The sequence below is a fragment of the Zeus faber genome (assembly GCF_960531495.2).
Source record: "Zeus faber genome assembly, chromosome: 4".
NCBI lineage: Eukaryota > Metazoa > Chordata > Actinopteri > Zeiformes > Zeidae > Zeus > Zeus faber.
The window spans coordinates 11703169-11726633 of record NC_137191.1 but is presented as its reverse complement, the minus strand read 5'-3'; the positions used below and the strand labels follow the sequence as shown (position 1 = coordinate 11726633).

The 23465-nt window shown below is 46.3% G+C and overlaps 2 protein-coding genes across 2 annotated transcripts; both read right to left on the bottom strand.

Moving 5' to 3' along the window:
* Positions 1-264: 264 nt before the first annotated feature.
* Positions 265-3306, bottom strand: mettl26 (methyltransferase like 26). The gene is made up of 6 exons (XM_079999914.1): positions 3024-3306; positions 1759-1921; positions 1596-1655; positions 1356-1423; positions 687-765; positions 265-570 (listed from the first exon to the last, which is right to left on the bottom strand). The coding sequence occupies exons 1-6, from the start codon at positions 3215-3217 to the stop codon at positions 514-516; spliced, it is 621 nt and encodes a 206-aa protein (XP_079856040.1). The 5' UTR covers positions 3218-3306; the 3' UTR covers positions 265-513.
* Positions 3307-4819: 1513 nt separating this feature from the next.
* LOC307229082 (girdin-like) lies at positions 4820-22734 on the bottom strand (the record flags this gene model as incomplete). The annotated part of the gene is made up of 28 exons (XM_079998956.1): positions 4820-5946; positions 6337-6402; positions 7466-7546; positions 8061-8281; positions 8652-8744; positions 9758-9903; positions 10395-10581; positions 11018-11161; positions 11256-11533; positions 11644-11805; positions 12011-12184; positions 12721-12862; positions 13067-13194; positions 13296-13490; positions 13595-13800; positions 13891-14547; positions 14651-14795; positions 14928-15074; positions 15213-15371; positions 15683-15764; positions 17531-17712; positions 17846-17986; positions 18072-18155; positions 18533-18591; positions 18910-18979; positions 20672-20777; positions 22468-22559; positions 22672-22734. The coding sequence occupies 28 exons, from the start codon at positions 22732-22734 to the stop codon at positions 4820-4822; spliced, it is 5337 nt and encodes a 1778-aa protein (XP_079855082.1).
* Positions 22735-23465: the final 731 nt, after the last annotated feature.

Sequence of the window (23465 nt, the reverse complement as noted above, 5' to 3'; positions counted from 1 at the left end):
AGTAGAGATTTAGTGAAGCTAAATGAATAGATGCTTTTTATATTTCTCGTTCTTGTACATGATCTTTTTCCATATGAATCCGTTTATTGCGCTATTCCTATTTAAAACTTGAGATCCTTGTTTCATTGTTTTGTGTTTTTCAGTATCTTTCTGATCATAATGTCTTTCACCTGCTCTCCGTTAGATTTTCCATTCCTCTTCAGTGTTTGTTTTAGTTGTATGTTGCTATCTTAAAATGCGGAAATAAAACAATTCTAGCCTTCCTTCAAGTGTGGTAGTGGAAGTTTATTGTTCATTTAAAATCACTCAAGTGCAAAGCATTTGTTTTTGATGAGACAAAAGTAAAAATAAAATTTAATCTCTCAGAGTGACAGCATGTAGGAAAATACAACTCATATGAAATGGAATATTAAGCAATGTGTATAATCTCAGGTCTTGTGAACTGGCGATTTTGTTTCGGTAATGACGGCGATGCTTCCCACTTCCACATCCACGCGGAAATACCGGCAACTTTTACACCAAACTCTCCTTCCTGAATAGAAGACACTTGTTGTTGGCTGGCATGTCCACCTGCGATGGAAAACAACATATCGATCAAACAAATTCGGAGTTTGTGCACAATACTTTTCCTGGCATGGCTCCGTTTGTTTGGATTGCAGTTATCAGATCTGTTGGAAGCTGCTTACTACTTTCTCCAGGAACAAACCGCTCTTCTGTGCGATGGAGCTAAGGAGGCTGATGTCTCTGAGTCCCCACTCCGGGTTCCTGCAGCACGGCAGCATGCAGGGACACGGCGAGTTGAGTTCATGTCACACTGAATTACATTGAATTACATTAGCACATTCAGCAGACACCACCCCCCCCCCACAAAGCGACTTTCGACCCTAGCAGCCGGACGGAATGTACATCGGTATTCATCGGCAAAGGCTTCATTTTTTCTGCAGATGAAATTAATTATTAATTGGATTCCTGTGAACAGAATATTCAGTGCATGCATTGCGCCCATGTATTGTATGTTCAAAGACTAGTGGTGAACACTGTATTTCACTTAAAAAGCCAGCTCCTTGAGAGAAAAAAAAAAAAAAAAAGACAATAAGAAAGTTCCCCCTCCTTCAATCAGCCAAGATTAATTTCTGTTTACTTTGCACGTAAATACATATTGAATTTGATGAAATATGGGATGATATAACTGAATTCACAATTCAATTTTTTTTTAAGGAAAGTCCTGAGGAAAAAAAAAAAAAAGTCTCATCGCTCATTTCAATACAATTCATCTTTTCAGGTAAATTACAACTACGTGCAACCCTTGTTTGCGGATAAACATTAAAACCATGAATACGCATACACCCCTGTACCTCTGCCGTAGACTGTGATCAAAGTCAACGTTGCTTTGCGGGGTGATCTGACCATTCATGGCATACGGCTGGAAAAGGAAAGCAAGTGTTACATTCGGTTACAAATAAACCCTATAATTCTATGGAGTGCTGTCCACAATGGTCATGGATGTGGTGAAGTAACAGCATCCCATTCATTTTTATTTATTTTTTTCAATTGTATTTATTTATTTTTAAACGGCACGCTTATTTTCGTCTCACCCCGTAAGTCATGAGGATTCCTTGCGGTTTGAGAACTACACCCGTCCCTTTAAATAAACCCTGCGAAGAAAACACAACAACAACATTTGATTGTGAACTGGACAACGGCAACAGTGTTGACATGAATTATCCACGCGTCCCGCGGAGCAGAGTTTTTTCTTACCTCTGTGCAATTCATGGGGGAAATATGGATCATGTTAATGTTGACGACCAGGTCCAGGCTCTCCGGCTGGATGGTTCCCCAGCTCTCGTGCGGCAGTGAGGCATCCAGGTGGATGGCAGGTTTCACGTTGCCCAGGTTGTAGTGGGTTCTGTATGCTTCTATGCTGGAAAAGGGGAACAAAAGAGATTATTCTCAATGTAGAAAGGCCGTCCACCAACGCAGCACTCCCTCCACATTTCCTCTGAATTGAGCTTGCACGTAACTCACATGCTATTATGATATTACACCGTGTTGGGATGATTCAGTGAAAAAATTAAATCGTGAAAAAACATACTAGAGCAATATTTCCAATGAATACCAGTATGGGGTAGGGCTAAAAATACACAATTTAAAAGAAGAACGCATGATCAGCAGTGCTTGGCTTTGTTAACTAACCATCTGCAACAAAGTCCTTTTTTTTTTTTTTTTTTTAACCAATGACTTGGTTCTTATATAATCTTTATGGCACATCATCATTCAGTGAAAAAAAAAACCCGAGGCAATTAAATAAATAAAAATATCAGCTCCACGTCATCATGCAATGGGATTACAGTGTATTTCCACATACATGGAGATCTTACCGTACATATTACAATGCAGGTTTGTCATGACTTATAGTACGTCACCGTAACAATGTTCTCACAATATTTCCAGCATGTAATGACATATCACACCGATATAGTGACATGACACAAACCAACCAGTACAATCTTGACGTGAATCAAAAAAAAATATAGCAAATAATATAGCTGTCATTTATTAGAGAATATACAACACACATATTGTAAAAGCTACAACCATATATTTTGCAAAATAGTGTTTATTTATTTTTTTACAAAACATCTTCTCATATATTCATATATCCATATATTCAAGTATATTTTTCAAATATTATATTTTTAAATATATCATCATATAATATACTAATATTATATCATTAGAATACGGTAATAATAAAATATATAAAATATATATTATAATAAAAGCATATGTATGATTTATAATAAAATAAAGAATATACATATAAAAAAAAAAAAATAATATATATATATATATATATATATATATATATATATGTTTGTGTATATTTAAATAAATAAATAAATATATAAATATTTACACAATATTTACATATGCATGACCACACACATTATCTAGTGTGATATTAATGTATGATATTAAATATATATATATATATATATATAATATTTTTCAGTAAAACGCACCTGAGCAAGGCCTGCCGGTCCCACTCGGAGGGCTGCCAGGTGATGTTGCTCAGGGACTGGGCGAAGTGCGCGACGTGTTGCCCGGTGCCCGACGAAACCTCCAGCGCCTGCAAGGGTCTGCTGCGGTCCACGCACTGCCGGAGAACCGCGACGATGGGCTCCTTGTTCCTCTCAGCGGCGGCGGCGTTCAGCATCCTCGCGAACCCGGGGTAAACTCGCCGGACTCTGCGGTAGAACTCGCGGACCCGCTCCAGTCGAACGGACGAGATGCGCACGTACGAGACTGTTTGGATCAAATAACAGCCGTTCACTTCCGCGTCGTGTCACGTGACAGGCGGGGGAACCAACCAGAAGCCTCGACAGCCTCACCGTCCGGCGCTGCCATTTGTCGCGCAGGCTTTTCTTTCGGGGGTCAACAAGCACATTGTGATGGCTGTAAATCAAAGAAACGATAAGGGAAAATTGAGTGCAAGACCATCTTCATATTTTTCAGAGTTATCTTTCTCCAAATGCACAAAAAAAACAAACAAAAAAAACATTACAACCATCTAATACATTTCTGGATGATAATTTCTCAAGTTGTATATTCTTTAATAACTGGTTTAATAACTAACTTAACTGGCTATGCATAGTCTTATGGTTGTTGGTGATTTTATTTCCTACCTTTAGTAAAGTGAGGGGTTTTGGCCTCACTGGCCTTTTGAAATGCATGTTTGGTGATGGGTTTTGTCATAACTCTACGACACATAATTCTGAATTAATGAGAAGAAGAAGAAGAAGATTCTTTATTTATCACATGGCACACACCCCACACCCCACACCACCATTGTGTTGTGGTGTGTGTGCCGTGTGATAAATGAAGAATTCTCTTGATGTAACAACTGCTCATTGCTTTATACTTTGGCCATGTTTGCCCCGGGGGCCGCCTGTTGAATACACCTGCTATATGTAATTTTAATAACAATATATTATCTCAAGATATGTGGATTCTTTCACATCATTTGTATGATCTTGCTCAATAAAAATACTTTTTATAACAATCTTATATATTTTATTTAATATTTTACAACAATCACGTGTGATAAAGGGTTTTTATTTGAGGGAAAAAAACATGATTTTATTTTTATTTTTTGACAAGATTTACACACATTTCTAGCTCACTGCATTTGTCTTAGGTCCACAACAATCAAGAGGGTAAAAAGCCATCTCTTAGCAAATCATTTAAATAATAAGTGATTCAACAAAGTATTTTTTGGGGTTAGCCTTAACCCAAAGAGAAACAGAAGAAAACCAACAAAGGTCTGTCGCTAGGTAAATGCGCTGACGTAGATCACAATACCTTATTTTCATGTGTTGAAGAAATAGGAGAAGAGGTTTAGGTGTGTAGTTATGGTTCATTCATTACACTTTACAGGTCCTGTGCAAAATAAAGTGGTAGTTGTGGATAAATAAATCTAAAGTCCTACATAGTACAGATTGTTATGCTGTTGTTAACATGGTTGAGTAGTGAATATCATACAAAACCAATATATACAGTACTGACGGCGGTTATTTCAAGTGTATTGTGAAAGACGCTGCACAGGCAGAATGTTGACGGCGAAAATGCATAGACAACTAATTTCATCAATCGCCCCCGTTTTGTTCAAACCGGGCGATGGTATGTCTGGGTGTTTGTCTTCATTACAAATAAATACAGTAACACAAACTTTGGAATGTGCTTGTCTTGGAGGGATGGAACAATGAGGTTAGCAGCTATCCCTAATATTTTGCATAACACAACATAACAATGAGTGCACTCATGCAACTGTGTCCTTCTCTCCCGGCCCAGTGACTGGTTTGCTGACTTCACAGCCGTTTCCTTCGCCTTCAATCTGCTCGGTTCCCACTTGGAGGAGAGTGTGTGCTTTATCCTGTGGAGACTCCTGCGTCAAGGGGGGACTGTCCTGCACGGGAGGACTCAAACAACAAGCGGTTTCGTTTTTTTCCCTCCCATCCGAAACGATTGTGGTCATCACCACAGAATCGCTAAAGATCGTATTAGAGAACACAGAGTTTAAAGTGAACGGGGAGCCAAACACAGTTTCCCTGACGGGGGATTCGGGGCGACTGTCCGCCGCGCCGAGAACTGGCCGGTCTCTGGGGGGTTTGAGGGGTGGAGCCGGGTCAGGATCGTCGGAGTTGCTGTCCGTGCCCGGCTGCTGCTTCTGCGTGGCTACTCCCTGACACTTGGGGCTGTGGACCTCATGCGAAACCTGAGGGGGCGGTGGGTCCACCTTAGCCGCCCCCCGGCAGTCACTGTTGACACTGGAGCGCCGGGAAGAGCCCTCAGCTGTAGAGATGACACTGCTTGCTCGGGGGAGACTCGTGGGGGACCTGGATCCCTTGAGGCGGCCCTCCTTCCCCAGAGCGGTGGAGAAGCAGTTGAGGCAGCCGGACACAGAGGAGGACTTGCCCTGAACGTAGAGCACCGTGATCGGGGAATAAGCCGCGGCACGGCTGGTCTCCACTTTGGTGGAGCTGGATTTCGAATTCTTCCCGTTGAGCACCTGGGTCAATTTGAGGGAGCCCCCGGAATCTAACGAGCCCCGAGCGGCTTTGTCCTTCGAACCCCTCCTGATAGTCTTACTGCCGCGTGTGGGCCAGAGTTCCTGAGTGGTCCCGGCGTCTTTTGCTGGGGTTTGGAGTTCAGAATTCTGGACGTTTGCGATGAGGACGGCCGAACCGTTGGAGGCCCTGGTGGCGGGCTGCTGCTGCGTGTGCCGGGGGCTGGAGGTATCGTTGGGCGGCTGGTAAGGTGAGGAGGAGCGGCGTGATGGGGGCTGCTGAACGGGGCTGCTGCCATTTGACCAGGCCTCGTTGTCCAGGCTCATGCTGAATTCACCACTACTTTCACTCTGTGCCCGACTCTGGATGCCGTTCGATCCTGGAGAATCAACGACACGAGAGGCTGAGCGTACCGTACATACATCAAAGGTACGTGTTTAGATACTACAGCATTATTATAAGTATTTGTAAACTGTTTTTTCACTTAAATGCCGCTCCATATGTCACCTCCTAAAAATCCAATACACTTTAAAAATGTATCTCTTGTTTTTGAACCCACAGGATGACTCAGTCTCTTTGCCATACGTATATCCACTGTGTTTTAAATGACCAACAGGGGGCAGCAGAGCTAAGCTTCCTTGGCAGTCGGGAACCTCTGCGGTGAGCGGAGAGATTATCACAAATCAAGGCCATGTTTACAATTTAGATGGATTTACTCCTAATGCCCGGGATAGTTTTTACATGGAAACAAGCACCCGGGGGGCTTTACCGTGGTGCTGTAGCTCGTCGTTCTCCTCAAACCCAGATGGCACAGCGCTATCACTCGAATCTTTGTCTGTGGGAGATATGATGTCATGTAACATACAACGAGAACACACACACACACACACACACACACACACACACTTTCAAACTGTTACTCATTTTGACACGACACGCAGCGAAAAAGAAATGCGGACGGGTGCGTTCTGCGCTCCACTCTACTCCACTACTCCACAGAAAGACAAGCGCTCGTTAGTGAAGATGGCGTTTAACAAAAGAGGGGGAGGTGAAATTCTCTACCTGTAATCGACAGCTCTGAAATGCACGGCACATGGATGGCGGTGTTGGCGTTCGGGTTGTGGGGATGACCAGGCAACATGGCGGTGGAGTGATGGTGGTGGAGCATGGACATGATGGAGGAGGGAAGGGATGAGGTCAACGCATCCTTCCCGTCCTCCGCATCGACCTCCGATGGCTCCATCGCCTCCAAGCAGTCTGCCCACTCGGCCTCCTCGGCCAAGCGGCATGCCAGGTCGCTCAGGGCTGGGATGGAGGGATGGGTGGAGGGATGGGCGGATGAATAGATGGAAGCACAAAGGAGGCGTGACGACATGGAAGAGATTTGGAAGTTTACTGTGGAAGGTGTGGAGAGATGAATTGCTCGTGGATATAATGCGTTCTTATATCTGAAGACTCAATAGCATGGAGATGCAGTTATGATGTGCAGTTTCAGCCAAACACCATTGAAGAGCGTGGCACGGCATTATAAGTATTTCATGATGAGTTTGAGTGATGCCAGTTGCAGAAAATAAATTTGCCTCGCTGATTCTGGCTGGTATGTTTCAAGGCGCTTTTAGATGCTCAAAAACCATCATTACTTCACCTTAAGACATGTACAGTAATAGGCATGTGCACATCACCATTACACTGTTTCAGTTATTTTAAGTTATTTATTTCTTATTTATTTATCACAAGTGCGATAAATAAAACCACACTTTCGGCTAGGGTTGATGTTGCATCATGACAGCGGTAGAAGATGGGGTTAAAAAAGAAAAAGCATAAAGCATAAATACCGATGAGTTGGTGAAAAGAACAGGCAAAGCTGCTAGAGCCATGGCACAGAGCTTTTTTCTTACACATAGAACGACGGAGGAGAGATTTGACTTTGTCTCTGTTCTTCAGCCTAGTCCTCATACGTGGAAAGAGTCTCAGTCCAGCTATTCGGGGGTGACATCGGGGGAGGTTAAAGAGACATGCAGGGGGGAGGGGCGTAAGTCAGGGAGAGAAACAAGGGGCGAGGAGACATGAGGGAGGCAGGGGGGTCGGGAAGGTGGGACGTTGGGGAAGGTGGAAGGGCGGAAGAAGGGATGCACAAAAAGGGGGGAATTAAGAGAAGATATTAACACACGGGACTCAGGGAAGACCCACTACGGACCGTTGAGGAAAGTGTATTTACACACACAATGCATCGGGGAACCTTTAGACGTGACACGCCATATGCCTGTTCAGAACGTGCAATGAGAGGCGATATGTCATCCTAGATGCTTCTACACACATTTATTCTGTTTCAGGGATATCTTTCGGAGCGTCGAGGTGAGATTCCGATTCAAACAAGGGTGAGAGGGCTGTGCAACAGGCGCTCCGAGCTTTCCTGTGTTCCTGTTCCAGGGGACCTGCAGGGAACCTGGGCGGGGCGCGGTGGTCTAGGGAGGCCAGGGAGGCCATACTCACTGCTGCTCCTCTCGGGGGAGAGCGCGTCGGCCACCAGAGTGGAACCCGGGGCTCCGGAGCCGTCGGAGCCGTCGTCCTGGCAGGGGAGGTGCGGCCCCTCGAGGCCCTCGCTGGAGCCGCAGTGCGGGGGTGTCACGGGGTGCAGGGAGCCGTCGGTTCCGCGCTCCCTGCTCCGGGATTTCATCAGCTTCTTCATTTTCAGCGCGATCCAATTTCCCCGTCTGCGCATGGATGAATATACGCGACAGAGAGGTGAGATGACAATAATAGAGAAAGAGGGAAAAGAGAGAAATAGTAAAAAGAGAAGAGAAATATTATGATATGAATGAAAAAAATATGATACCATGAGTCATATCACACATGTCAGATTTAAAAAATACTTGATTTCATACTTTTTTTTTTTTTACATACAATATCATAGGAGAATAAATGCTCTTGGTATCAGGCTATACTCCAGTAATAGTTCTGGACTGGGAAAAAAGTTGCCTCCGTGCTTCCCGAGTTGCTTTTTTAACCAACGAGCCTCCATTGTATGTGTGTTGAATTAAAACTGTCAGGTAAACAACCCCATAACGACAACAAGCAGTTCACCTCCGAGTAGGCGACGGGTCATAGAACTTGTACTGGTCCATGATCTTCTCCTCCAGCTTCTCCTTCTGCCTCCTCAGCTCATTGAGCTTGTCACTGAACAGAGGGAGAGAATGAGAGTGAACGATTTGCCGGGTTCATCCCTCGAGGTTCATCCCTACACCACAGTGATCTAAATTCCTTTTCGAACAGGAAAATATTTCAGTTGTTAGTTAGAGAGCGACAGCTGAGAAAATTAACTGCCTTGTTGAATAGCGTATTGGAAAAACGTTATCATGGGTCAATTGGCTTACATAACTCAGTGTCAACACCCTCCTGCGGATAATGATGGATTATTTTGGTCAATATAGGCCAGTGTAGTTGCGAACGAATGTTGCGCAGGAATTTTAGGTCATTAAACTTTTTTTTTTGCAGCTGCCCTTGTTCGTACTACAGACAGCATCAATAATCCATGGCCAGCTTCATCCCAAAGCGGTTTTGCTCTGCATCCTGGTACTCTGGGTGCCCTAAATAGATGTGACACACAGTGTTTTGGCACAGTGATGCTGCTCATCCATGACAGTCATTAGTATCTATTTTATGCATTTGGTGTTTTTTTTTTTAATTCCAATTTTGTGAGGTTTCAATTTTTTTACATGGCTTTCTCAGTGGTTTCTCAGTAAAATAGGTAGCATGAGAAGTTTTGTCAGAATTTTTTATTTATTTATTCATTTATTAAAAAAAAAAAAAGGCATTCTCAATGCACTCTATTTTTAAATAGCTAACATGAGAATTGATTGCAAAAAAAATATATATTTTTATTTTTTTTATTATGATTTATCTACCCTGTCTTGTTCTTTGTTTTTTACATTGTAAAGTGTCCTTGGGTTGTGAAAGACGCTATATAAATCCCAGTTAAATTTTTAATAATAATAATAATAATAATAATAATAATAATAATAATAATAATAATAATAATAATAATTCTTATTCTTATTATTATGTCATGCCATCTGATTTATTTTAGTGTTTGATGATCATATTTATAATATGCTTTTGCTTAGCAGGTTACTTGCAACTATGAGCCTATAGTTAACATAATAGTTATGTAAGTGGTAGTTTTCATTTACATGTACTGCCTCTGCTCGACATGGAACAGGTCCTTGCTCTCCATTGTCTGCTCCAGCAAGGTGCGGTTCTGGAGCATCAGGGTCTGGATCTGGCTGAGTAGATGTCGGTTTTCCTCTTCTAAGTTACCTTTCAACTGGCTCAGCAGCTAGGTCACACACACACACACACACACACACACACACACACACACACACACACACACACACACACACACACACACACACACACACACACACACACACACACCAGATTTTTTTATCAGATCAATCTTCTTTTTTTCAAAATCTTCCAGTCATTCATCATATTCTAATTAGTGTGACGCTCTACTCACCTCCGACTTTTTCAGAGTTTTATAACTCATTCATTTTCTAACTTCATAAATGCCAGTTGTAATAGGCCAGCTGGAGCCGGTAATGTTGTTATCAAGGTAAATGATCAATGTCACACGTTGACAAGTCAAGTCAGGTTTGTTTATACAGCCCTTATTCACGGTAGAGTATCAAAGGGATAAAAAGGCAAGATAAAACTTCCAGAAGAGCCACCCAGGGAACCCGTCCGCGCAACTGTTTATCCATAAATATGAAGGTTATGAAGACCGGCTACACTGAACCAGTGCAAGCTGACATATTTCTCTACCTCACACTGGTTGGTGAGCTTGGTGGAGGTGATGTCCAGCTTCTGAAACTGCTCCCTGAGCTTGGCGAAGTCGCCTTCCAGCCGGGTGTGCTCCAGCCTGGCCCCGTTCAGCTGGCTCTTCAGCTGCTTGTGATCCACCGACAGCTCCTCATTGTCCCTGACAAGCTGACGGTACGTCTGGTTCAGCCTGTGGGAGAGAGGCACCGTCGACTGAACACGAGAAACAAAACCATATGAATGCAAGCGGTGACATGAATCAAAGGGTGCGATATCTTAAGTGAGGAGGACAGCCTCTGTGTCATGCAGATATATGAACATGTGTTAGATAATATTATCTATCTATGACTCCACATCTGTGCCATTTTTATGGGTGCATATGCTTTTTTGTACAGTAGGTGTATTATTTTGTTTGGGCGTGTGTGTGTGTGTGTGTGTGTGTGTGTGACCTAGCTGCTGACTCAGTTGAAAGGCAACTTAGAAGAGGAAAACCGGCATCTACTCAGCCAGATCCAGACCCTGATGCTCCAGCGTGTGTGTGTGTGTGTGTGTGTGTCTGTGTGTGTGTGTGTGTGCCCGCGTGCGTGTGTGTGTGTGTGCGGGTGCGCGCCTCTGTGCTTCCTCACCAGTCCTTCTCATCACAGAGCCTGCGGCATTCGGCAGCGGTGGTCCTGTGCTGCTCCTTCTCTAGGGCCATCTTCTCCTGCTCCTCCTTCAGGGCTCTCTCCAGGTCCTCCAGCTTGGTCCGCTGCTTCAGAAGACCGTTGTACCTGTGTATAACGGGATGGAAGCCGAACCATCAACGTTGGTAATTATTGTGTATACTATACTTGTATGTATATTGTTTACCTCACTACCACTCACCGGTCCTGCAGTGTGCGGTGCTCCAGCTCCAGCGTGCGGTGGACGTTCTTCAGGCAGCCATGTTTCCCCATCAAGGCCTCGCACTCCATGGCCTGCCTCTCGTGCAGCGCTGCCAGGCGCTCGTGGTCTCGCAAAAGCTGCTCGTGGACGCCGCGCAGCTCGTCGCGTTCCCGTAAGGCGCCGTCCCGCTCGCTCTCCACCCCGGACTGCTGGTGCTGGAGTTGGGCGTTCTGGGCCATGAGGGAAGCGCTCTGGGAATTCAGAGTGGACTTCTCCACCTGTGGAGAAAAAAAAAATGGATAAGTAAGATATCTTTGGGAATACGCCACAATTTGAAAAGCAAAAGAGCCCTTTGTGTGCCTAAGGTCAGAGGGCACCATAGATGTACCTGCAGGTTGGCATTATGAGTCTGCAGGGTGGTGCTGTTCTCCTGCAGCGAGGCGGTCTGCCTCTGCAGGGCCAGGACCTGGGCCTGCTGGCTCTCACACTGACTCTCCAGCTGCTTCAACTGGGCCTGCACCGCCAGACGCTCGGCCTCCAAGGTTGCATTCTGTGGTAATACGATGCAGGACAAGAGAGGACAGTGGAGAAAAGGATGAAAGTAAATGTGGACAGAAATGGAGGGATATGTACTGTATAGCAGAGCAGAGAAACCTCGCCTATGGACACTTTATTTCGTAGTTCATTAGCAGTTATTCATCTGAGAAAACATGAATAATTTTTTTCATGTTCCAATCCTTGGAACCGCCTCTTACATTTCGCTCCACTTCGATGAGGCGGTCTTTGACCTTCAGCAGCTCTTTGGTAGCTTCCTGGCTTTCGCGCTGCCATTCGTTCACCTCCTTCCCAGCTTCCTTTGGGGCGGCACCGACTGAAGCCCTCCTCTCCTCCTCCTCCCTTTGCTGCAAGGCCTCATAGTTCAGCCTTACCTATGTGATAAACAATAACCAGGAGCAAAATCGCAAATATTAGCTGAGGCTAATGCCCAACTATTTCAATGACACTTTGTACTCACACTGTTCTGACGTCAAAACCTAAACCTAAAACCTATGACACTTCAAGGTTGGGCAGAACTTACAAGCCCAGGGACGGATCTGATCATTTTGGGGCCCGTACACGAGGCGTAACTTTATGCTTTCAGTGTGCCAGCCCGGCCGTTGCAACACACACAAACAATTATAATAAAATAAATAGCTCAATTTATTCAGTCATTTTATGTTTATATTAGTCTGTCTTTTACTTATTTTTTTATTTTTTATTTTTTTTACTTTAATGGAAATTCTCAGCAAACTTCAACTAGCTGTCTTTGATATGGTGTTGAATAATTATTTTTGTTAATGAACAGAAACCCGTTAGCACGGTATGCAATGGCAGAATTATTATATTATTATATCCTTATGTCCCTAAGAACAATTAGTTGACTGACAAATATACCCACAAGCCTGATCTTTGTGATCTAACTCACGCTCTTGATCTCCTGGCGAAGCTGCTGGTTGAGGGCAGAGGATTCCTGCAGCCGGAGCTCCAGGGCGGTCATCTTGTCCTCTTTTATCTGGAGGGATCTCTTCAGGGACAACTCAAACTCTGACTCCAACATCTTGAACCTGCTACAGTGAAGAGCAAATATTTTACTGTAAGCCAGCTGCAGAATTATCACCACGGCCAATTTCAATACTCAGAAACATTGCACATTTTATTTTTGGGAAACGTGCCGAAATAATGTACTTCAGTTTGGATTATGGATTCAGGTTTACTGCCTTTTTTTTACACCGTTATTAAACCTACGTTCGGTGCAAGTTGTATATTAGTACCTGCCCGGTGCCTCTTGCTCCGTCTGCTGTGCACAGTCCTGGTTCAGAACCCTCATCTCCAGCTCATGGGCCAGCTTCTCAAGCTCATTGTCCCTCTGCTGCGTCCTCAGCTTCTCATTCACCAGCTCCTACAGTGGGGTGGTTAAATGAACATGTATTTTGTGTGTATGTCTCTATATAGTTCTGTACATGGAATACTACACATTTTTGGATAATGCTGTTGTCTCACCTCTCTGAGGGCGGCCAGGGTCCTCTTGTCGATAGCAGCTTGTTTCACCATTTCCCTGTTGTCTCTCTCCAGGCCCTTGACCCTCTCGGCGGTCTCCCTCAGCCCCTCCACCTCCTTCCCCAGAGAGCGCGTCTCTCTCTCCAGACCGGCCACTTGGACATTACTGCCGTCCAAGGTGGCCTCCTGGATTTCCACCTAGGAGAGATGAGTACAGTAAGTATAAACAAGAATTCCCTAGTGACGCTGCCACATTGCGGTATACTACCTCACACCTAAAAACGATTGGTCGGCTGTTCTACCTGCTGGCGGAGTCTGCGGTTCTCTTTCTCCAGCCGTCGCCTGTCTCTCTCCAGGGTCGAGCTCTCCTGTTCAAGGCTCTGCTTCTCCTTCTCCAGCTGCTCCAGGCGGCGCGAGGAGATGCGCATTTCCTCCAGGGCCGCTTGCAGACTTTGATTCTCAGCCTCAAGCTCCTGGACCTCGGCCTCCAAACGCTGGAGCTTCCGGCCTACAGCGGTGTAAGGGCAGAGGACGAGAGTGTGTGAGTGATTTGGAGGGTTTTAAATCACCATTTAGTGATTGGATTTTTTAAACCCACCGGTGTTGTCGAGGGAAGCCTGGAGGCGTTGGTTCTCTGTGTCCAGCGCCAGGCACTTTGCCTCAAGATGTTCCGTGTGCTTGATGGCGTACCAGGAGCGGGCGGACTGACCCGTGAGGATGCTGTCGTGGTAAGGGCTACTTGTCTTTGAGCCGTGAGAAGATCCAGCAACATGATGGAGGCCATTTTGGTTGTTTTCGAAGGCCACCCGATCAGAGGCTAGTTCTTTCACGTGTTCCCTGCTCTTCCACTCCTCAATCTGCCCTTTCTCATGATCCTCGAGGTCCTGAAACTCCGCGTGGAGAGTTTGACCGTGGACTTGTTCCACGTCCTCTGCATTGTGCACCCGATGACATTTTGAATCTCTCATCAACATTTGCTCCGTCGCTCTGCGAGAGATGAGCTCATTGGTGCCATTCTTCAAATCTTGGAAAGGGGTTTGGGCCACAAAGGGTTGTTCTGCTGATGACGAAGAGTCGTCTAAAACCTCCGGGAAGACATGGACATGGTCCTGGCAATGGTTGTGTTGTGGGCTGTAGATTATGGAGGCGACCTGCAGCTCCTCGATGGTGCTCATCAGCCTTTGGTTCTCTTTCTCCAGCCTCAGCAGCCGGCTCCTGGTCCGCTCACTCACCTCTTCACTCAGGGACTGTTGGCCTGTGAGCAGACATATGACGATATTCAATATCTGCACTATTTTCATCCATCCATCCCTTTATCCGTCCAACCGCTACCTATCTATCCGAGTCCTGGATCTTACCCTGGGAGTTCTCTGTGGTCTTGGATAGTTGCTCTAGCTCCCAGCCCAGGTGCTGGGACTCCTCCATGCTCCTCCTTTGAGCCAGACACAAAGCTAGGTTTTCCTCCTGCAGGTCATCAATGCGCTTACGATCTACCTCCTTCTCCTACAGACAAGACACACATTTAGGAACCCGGGGAGTCAGAAAATATGTGTTAGCTCAAATCCCCTCAAGCAATTTCATATTCCTCGATATCACTGGTAATAGCAGAAGACCATTATTTTCCAATGGTCTGACCTGTTCCATGTCGTGGACCTGGGCGTTAAGCATCAGATTGTGCTTCTCCAGCTGGTGGAGTTTATCGGAGCGTGCCCTCCAGCCTGCTAGCTGATCTTCCAGCACCTCCTTGGTCTCCTGCAGCACCCGACTGTCCTCCTTCAGCTCCTGAGATGCACAGACACACCTTGGACTGATGAATATGAGCGCATTACTTGACTTCCACCGCCACGTCAACTGCCAATGATAATATCAGTCATCAAATTGATTCTTTAAAATCTTGAAGTGATATAATTGTGCATTGACCTCCACTTTGGCCTTGTAGAACTCCATGTTGTGCAGTTTCTCCCTGTAGCGTCCCACTTCGCTCTCCAGCTTGTCGGCCCTGATGGCCCTCTCTCTCAGGGCGTCCAGCTCATCGCGGTACGTCCGGGCTGCACGGGCGTCCACCAGCAACTGGGCGTTCTAAGACGGGTGCAGCACATGAGACATTGTTTACAACTGAGCCTGTTATGTGCACATGATGTTCTCAGAATTGAAAAGGTGAATCCCCCACAGGCAGGACATGTAAACATACAACACAGTATTGGAAAAGATCCATAAAAAGCTTTAGTAGTATAAGTGAGATAGGTTCAGTGGACAGAGGTTTGAATTTGCTGTTACTAAACCCTGCTTTGGAAAAGCGTGCATTAATCCGTATAATCTCTGATCCACAGCGATCAGGGGTTACAGCGTGTGTCGGTGTGAGGGGGAGCTGGGCTTCATTCGGTTCAGACCTCCTGATGGATCCTCTTCTGCTCCACTTCCATGTTCTCCAGTTCGTGTCTGCTGTCCAGAACCTGCTCACTCTTCTCTTCTCTGGTGGAAGACGGGTTGGAGGGTGAGGAGAGAGAGGAGGGCAGGCTGCTCAGTATTCCTAATGTTAAGCCAATAAACAGCATATAAAACGCTACAATGTCCTGGTGAAATGGGCCCTATGGATGCAATCTCTTTGGTTGAATCCTATTTCTGAGAAATCAGATGAGGGGTCTTTTCTGATTTTGAATTCATAGCGGGCCACACAAAATGCTTTTATCAGGCAGAAGGCGAGGGGGGCAGGCCCAGCAATCCTTGACTGATACAGACTGGATGTGTGTCTGTGTGTGTGTGTGTGTGTGTGTGTGTGTGTGTGTGTGTCTGTGCGTGTGTGAATTTGTATAAGCCCATGGGTGTGCATGCACATGCACACATTTTTAAATGTGTGTGCAAGTGAATGGGCATGTTGAATGCATGGAACTGCGAGGCCAATGTGGGTCAATGGCAAACCAGAGCCAGTGGTATTGCCAAGGCAGTGGTAATGTGGGCCAAACTCCCTCCGGGCTTCTCTTATCCTGTAGAATCAGGCTTAGTCCCTTTCTCCCCTACTCCCTCTTGCTTTCCACCGCTTTTCAACCAGCAATTTCTCACCTAAACTATCTCAACAACAACCACCAGCAATCTAAATGCTCTTCATTCAACAAGACAAACTTGACCTCAAGAAACATTTTCTTGAGTAGGGCACAATATAAGTTTGTCTACTCCGTCTCACATTTAATTTAGTATCTCGGCTATATATATTTACACCGATCAATCACAACATTAAAACCGACTCGTGCCGCCAAAACAGCTCTGACCCGTCGAGGCAGGCACTCCACAAGACCTCTGAAGGTGTCCTGTGGTGTCTGGCACCAAGACGTCAACACCAGATCCTTCAAGTCCTGTAAGTTGCGAGCTGGTGCCCCCATGGATCGGGCTTGTTCCAGCGCACCCACAGATGCTCAATGGGATCGGACCCTAACCCGCCCGGCCATCCACATGATGTAGAAGAAAACATGATTCATCAGACCAGGCCACCTTCTTCCATTGCTCCATGGTCCAGTTCTGATGCTCACGTGCCCACCGAGGTGCTTTTGGTGGTGCACAGGGGTCAGCATGGGCACTCTGACCAGTCCGGTCTAGGCAGCCCCATACGCAGCAAGCTGTGATGCACTGTGTGTTCTGACTCCTTTCGATCATAGCAGCATAAATTTTTTCAGAATTTTGTGCTACAGTAGCTCTTCTGTGGGATCGGACCAGACGGGCTACACTTCACTCCCCATGCGCATCAATGAGCCCATGGGCGCCCATGACCCTGTTCATCGGTTGTCCTTCCTTGGACCACTATTGGTAGGTACTAACCACTGCATACTGGGAACACCCCACAAGACCTGCCGTTTAGGAGATGCTCTGACCCAGTCGTCTAGCCATCACAATTTGGGCCTTGTCAAAGTGGCTCAGATCCTTACGCTTGCCCATTTTTCCTGCTTCCAACACATCAACTTCAAGAACTGACTGTTCACTTGCTGCCTAATATATCCCACCCCTTGACAGATGTCATTGTAACGAGATGAGCAATGATATTCACTTCACCTGTCAGTGGTTTTAATGTTGTGGCTGATCGGAGTATATTTTTAAACTGACTCATGAAGACCAATTCAAACCGTTGACCGATGCCTGGTACAAATGGAACATGAATTGAGTCAAGCAAGTAGCAAGTAGATCAGAGAGCTTTCAGAAGTGTGTGAGAACTTTTGTATTTTGTGATTCTCTGCCCAGCCGTCACTTACAGCTCCTGTCGGAGACGTCGGATCTTGGCTTTGGCGTCGGCCAGCTCCACCGCAAGGTGCTGCTTGGCCCCTGCCTGCTGCTGCTGCATGCTGGGATGGGAGCTGGGAGACTGGGGGCTGGGCGGACTACTGAGGGGGCTACCAACCAGACTCTCCCGTTCCTGCATCAGCTCTGCTATGGTCTGCAGAAAGAAGGGTCAAAGAGGAAGTCAACTTAATGGTGTAAATCTGAGTATCTCTATCAGATAAGTATATGCTCAATCTTTTTTTTTTTTTGATTGGCAGGTTGAAGAAAACAAGCACCCTGAAACTCACCTCCATCTGAGTGTCTCTCTGGTCTAACAAGTGTCTGAGGTGCAGGGCCATGCTGCGAGCCGCGGTCTCCAGCTCGTCTGGGTGCATCTGGCTGGCCTCCAACCACTGCAGGTCCATCACACTGTCCTGGCTGTGGGTGACCTGGAACACCCCAGAAGACTATCTTTAGGACAGAGGACGATGTAATGCAAGAATATACTGTAGATCATATCATCATATCAAATACCTCTTGGATATGTGCTGCTATGGCTGCTTTGGTGTCAAAGTCGAGCGCCTGGATCCTTTCGATGTATTCCTCTTTTTGCTCGCACTGAAAACAGAAATTAAAGCAGATTTGCATCTGTGCTAAAATAGCTGGTGCAGCCCGGGGGTGCGGATGTCCTGCTGCGAGGGTGAAGCAGAGGTCGTTCTGCACTTAAACCTGACGTAGCTGCTACAGGCAAACATGCACAAAGAAAAACACCAAAAAAACACAAAGGAAACAGGCGCATGTTACAGTACATGAAGGCACACACATGGACTCTCTCTCCTTCTTTGTCATTGACACGTGCACGCACGCGCGCGCACACACACACACACACACACGCGCGCGCGCGCGCACACACACACACACACACACACACACACACACACACACACACACACACACACACACAGGCGATCCTGTTAATTATTGGTTCAGTGTACCTGGACAGCACATCCCAACAGCAGCAGCAGGACCTTGTTCATCTCCTCCAGACTTTGCTCTGAGTGAAAGGACATAAAAAAGTTTTACTCCATGAGACACATTAAAGGAGGGCTTCTGTGATGGAATTCTCCTGAACAGAGGGGCTAAATTATCAACCGCTACAGTAGTTATCAGGTCGATAGTGCGCAATTGACTGAAATTGTCAAGGGTCTTCATTTAAAGATATCAGCCTGTTCCCGAAAAAGAGAAATCCCATATCATGATTTGTGATCAGCACACACCGTATTCAAACCGTAAGCAGTTGCAGTTGCTTAAGTTTGGAACATTTTGAGGAGAGAATGGGGAATTCTGCGCGAAATTATCTCAAAAATATTACCACAATACGGAGTCTTGCCGAGCAGCAACACGTTGGGCAGGGGAATCATGATCAACTGTCTCAAATGATCCTGCACAAAGACACAAAGAGATGGACGATTAGGGAACAAAAAACACCTCTTGGGGCGCCGCCAACGCCATCTGAATGGGATTGGTGTGTATGTTCAGCACAATAAGCGTGGAAAGGGAGCCAACAGATGGAAGGTGATCTGAATGGCTAAACTGAAAAAGGGATGGTACCCCCGGCGCTTTGGCCAAAAAAACCCAAATCCATTACCATTCTGCCCTTCTCTGGCTGCAGTGTCTGGCACCCATGAGCGTGTAGTTTGTGTGTTTGTTGTGTGTTTGTGTCTGTGTGTGTGTTTGTGTGTGTGTGAATGTGTGTGTGTGTGTGTCTGCTTTAGTCAGCGTGTAAAAAGCGACTACTAATAGTTGCCCGTGAGAAATAACGCCCCTCTTATGTTCAGGAAACTATTAGCAAATCCCGAGAGAGAGGAGAAGGAAGCGTTTAACTGGGGACTGTTTCGCTTTGACCGTCTGCACCAACAGACTCATTTTCCAGTGACCGCCTCCCGATTACCAGCAGAGAAAGTGGAGGAATGACTCCACCGACTTCCCTTCCTCTCCCATCTCCGCTTTAGTCCGATTAGAATTTCGTTCAGGAATCTTGTTTCCCGGACGGAACGCGGTGGAAAAGGAAAACCGGGGGAAGCTTTTAAAACCGGTTTCAAAAACAAGCTTCTTCTTCATTCCCGTCTTAATATAGACGGCACACTTTGAAATGCCTTTTATACTGAAATATCGTTTTGTAGATGCGGATGTCTACTCAAATCACTATTGAACTTGAATCTTCACGATTGATTTTGAAATACAACAAAAAATAATCAATAGCTCTGTGTTATTGGATCTTGTCTCCTTTTTTTTTTTTTTTTTTACAGTTGCTTAAGGTTTTTTTTGGCTGAGATGAGAGTGAAATGTGCTCAAGTAGAGCTTGCTCAACTTCTCTACATCAAACTTTGTAACACAAGGATAAACTGTGGATTAGGGAAAATAACTAATATAATGTACAGCATAAAATATACTCTTGTGCTCATCTGGGATAACATAAGTGACGTCTAATCTTCATGAAAACACATCGCTCCCCAATTCTGAACGTCTCTATTTTTACGTCCCGCGGTCAATCTGCTATTCCCAAGATTTCGAACACGTTTTGATCTTTGCAAGAAAAAAATACTTAGCCCACATTCTAACTTATTACCAGGGGAGAGAAGAAAATAATAATAATCGATACTTTTGCGCCAGAGAATTTCATGCCTACAAATAGGTCGCTGTAAAGCTCCGGCCAGAGTGTGACCACAGCATCGGCTCAGCTCGCTCCGGTTGCTCACGGCACAGATGTTGACATGGCTGATATTTAGGGCAAACATCTTAAGAAGCTGATGATCTGGTAGCGCACTGGACCAGCTGGGACAGATGTGTCCTGTACCATGTCGGGTGCGTGTGTGTGTGCACGCATCCGTGCGTGCGTGTGTGTGCACGTGTGCGCGTGTGTGTGTCTGCGTGCGCACATGTACCGTAGGTGCCACCTAATATCAGTGGCCAATATGGGAGTTTGAATAAGAAATTGAGTGTTTCATCTGATTGGAGAGAGAGAGCGAGAGAGAGAGAGAGAGAGAGAGAGAGAGAGAGAGAGAGAGCAATAATCTGTTAGTTGGATAAACGTTGAGTTGTGGAGACATAACGGAGGGAGAGTTTCCACTCACCAGATAATATGTCTTGATTTGTCGGACGAGGAGGCTCAGGTTCTGGATCCTCTGATTGGGGTCGCCGTTCACCTTGTTGACCCCCTGAAGTGCAACCGAGCGATCTCTGAACACAGACACAAAAACACGTATTTCACTCTTTGTGTGTGTGTGCGTGTGTGTGTTTTTGTTTTTTTTTTGGAAGCGCTACGACCGGCTACAGGTCATTTCCTTAAAAAAAAAAAAATCGCCGCGAGAGCATCTGGTATGTTACCATCCGTTGGGGTGAGTGATCGCAACTGAACGCAGCGGCATGGGAAAACCACTTCCAAAAGACCCGAATGCACAACAACCAAAGGATATTCAAAGATATGCTACAGTCTGTTTTAGAACGTGGACGTCCACGTTCTAAAACAGACTGTAGCATATCTTTGAATATCCTTGTCTGAATATCTGAATATCCTTATGACAATATCCTCCCAACTTAATTTCCACTGGAAATCATCACCGGGATTCAAAGGGGGGACATCAAGGGACAATGATGGAAGATATCGACCGGGGTAGCGTTCGATTTTGAGGACCGAGTGGGCGACCAACCCGCCGAGTGGAAAGCTTCGAGTTCATTTAGATCCGTCAGCTTGCTTGCCGTTGTCATGTTTTGATCGACCCCCTTCCATCTCCAGACACACTGGGGGCGAGTTAGAGAGAGAGAGAGAGAGAGAGAGAGAGAGAGAGAGAGAGAGAGAGGGAGAGAGAGCGAGAGAGAGAGAAAGAGAGCGAGAGCGATAGAGAGACACGACGGCCTCGCTCGAGCTGCCTGTTTTCCTGAAACGTCCGTTTATCTTTGTTTGTCCTGTGTTGTTGTTTTTTGTCGCCCCCCCCCCCCCCCCCCCCCCCCCCGCCCCCCCGCTCCTTCCCCCGCCATCTGTGTCCCACTGCCACTAAACACCACCACCACCAGCAGCAGCAGCAGCAACAGCGCCGTAATCCCGGAGGGGTCTCCCAATCTGTGAGATTATGCCCCTCCCCGTGGCACAGCACTGTTTTTCATGCAGAGCTGGTTATTGTGAGGATTGGAGGGAGGGACAGACAGTGTGATCCTCCAGAGGACTGGTTCCTCTTCCTTCATTCTTTTTCTTTGTCTACTGTCTCTATTGCCATCACAGCATGAAGCCTTTGACGTTCGGTGAATTGCCTACATCTAACCACCACCACCACCACCACCACCACCACCACCACCTTCCCCAAAGTGCTCCCACCATATTCCAGACTGCAAAGGAGCAGCAGTTTGTTTGGTACGGGTGATGATAATTTGGAACATAAGGCTCCCAAATCATAATCCTTTAAGTAGAAGCTCAAAGACTTTTTAATGATGTCTCTGACAGGGCCTGGCCCGGAGCTACCAAGGCACGACACCTGTAATACCACCTAATATACTATACTTTATTTGCTTTTTGGCTGTTCAGACCATCGTGTATGGTTCAAAACAGGGTGTTTGTGTTGCAAAGATGCAGGCTCTAATACTTTAAATACTCATACAAATAAACTACTGCAGAACTGCCACGTGACCAGAAAGGATGTTACTGTAGTCAGTCATTGACTTGTGGCATAGGTCACTGATTTAGCACAAGGTGAGTAAATCAGTGACAGTAACATCATCTTAAGAAAAGACCAGCAGACCTGCTATTGGATTACAGTGTAATAAATTGACTATTGATCCATCATCTAAAGATCAGTTCGATGGCATTGGGCTGTCCCCCCAGGAATAATCAGTGTATTAATAGATCCAGACAATGCTATGTGACAGAATGTCTCACATTTGGGTCATGATTTCATTCAGGAAGACTCCATCCAGTAATTCGGAAAACCCCAGCTGCAGGTCCCCCTCCTCTTGCGTGAATGTCTTCACCTAAAAAAAAAAAACAACCAAAACCAAAAAAACAATATTAGAGGAAATATGACCGTTGCGCAATCGACACACGCACAGCGACGGCGAGTCACGCAGTGTGCGCGTCCCTCACCCAAGTGACGAGCGGGCTGAGCATGAAGTGTTCCACGCGGGGCAGGAAAACTCCGCTCTCCATCTTCAGCGGGATGTGAGCCGCGGTCCTCATCCAACCGTTCCCCGGTGGCGGCGTCAGTCAGTCCCAGCAGCGCGGGGTGACATAGTAATAACAGGGATCCATCCGTTCCGCTGTTGCAGGAGGGACGTCCCGTCCCACCTGGAGCAGCGCCCGCCGCTGTCGGTTTCACCGCAGAGCCGCTGCTGCCGTCCCGGAACAAACCGCTGCGGCCGCAGCGAACCGGCGATGCGCTGGATACGCGATCCCCGCGTGTTCCGCCCCGCAGTGTCCCGCTACTGAACATCCATCCCGTAGTGATCTGCTGCAAAGGCATCCGCCGCAAATCCCCATGCCCCCACCCCTCCCTCTCTCTCTCACGGACGGACGCACGTACACACACACACACACACACACACACACACACACACACACACACACACACACACACACACACACACGCGCGCGCGGACTAAGCATGTGCTACTTTAAACAATATTTAAGTTAGTATAGTACTTTCTTCTTATCTTATTTTTTTTATGGGAAGTCATCTCATATCGATTGAACTTTATCTTGCGGCAAATGATCTTATTTTAAACCTTAAAGTATGGGACGCGCCGGGAGCTCCAGTTGAAATGCACTGCGGCAGCGCTGACAGGGGAGCTCCGAAACGTCTCTGCCCTTAATCTGTTACCATGACAACGACAACGCACCCCCCCCCACCCACCCACACACCCACACACACACGCACACAC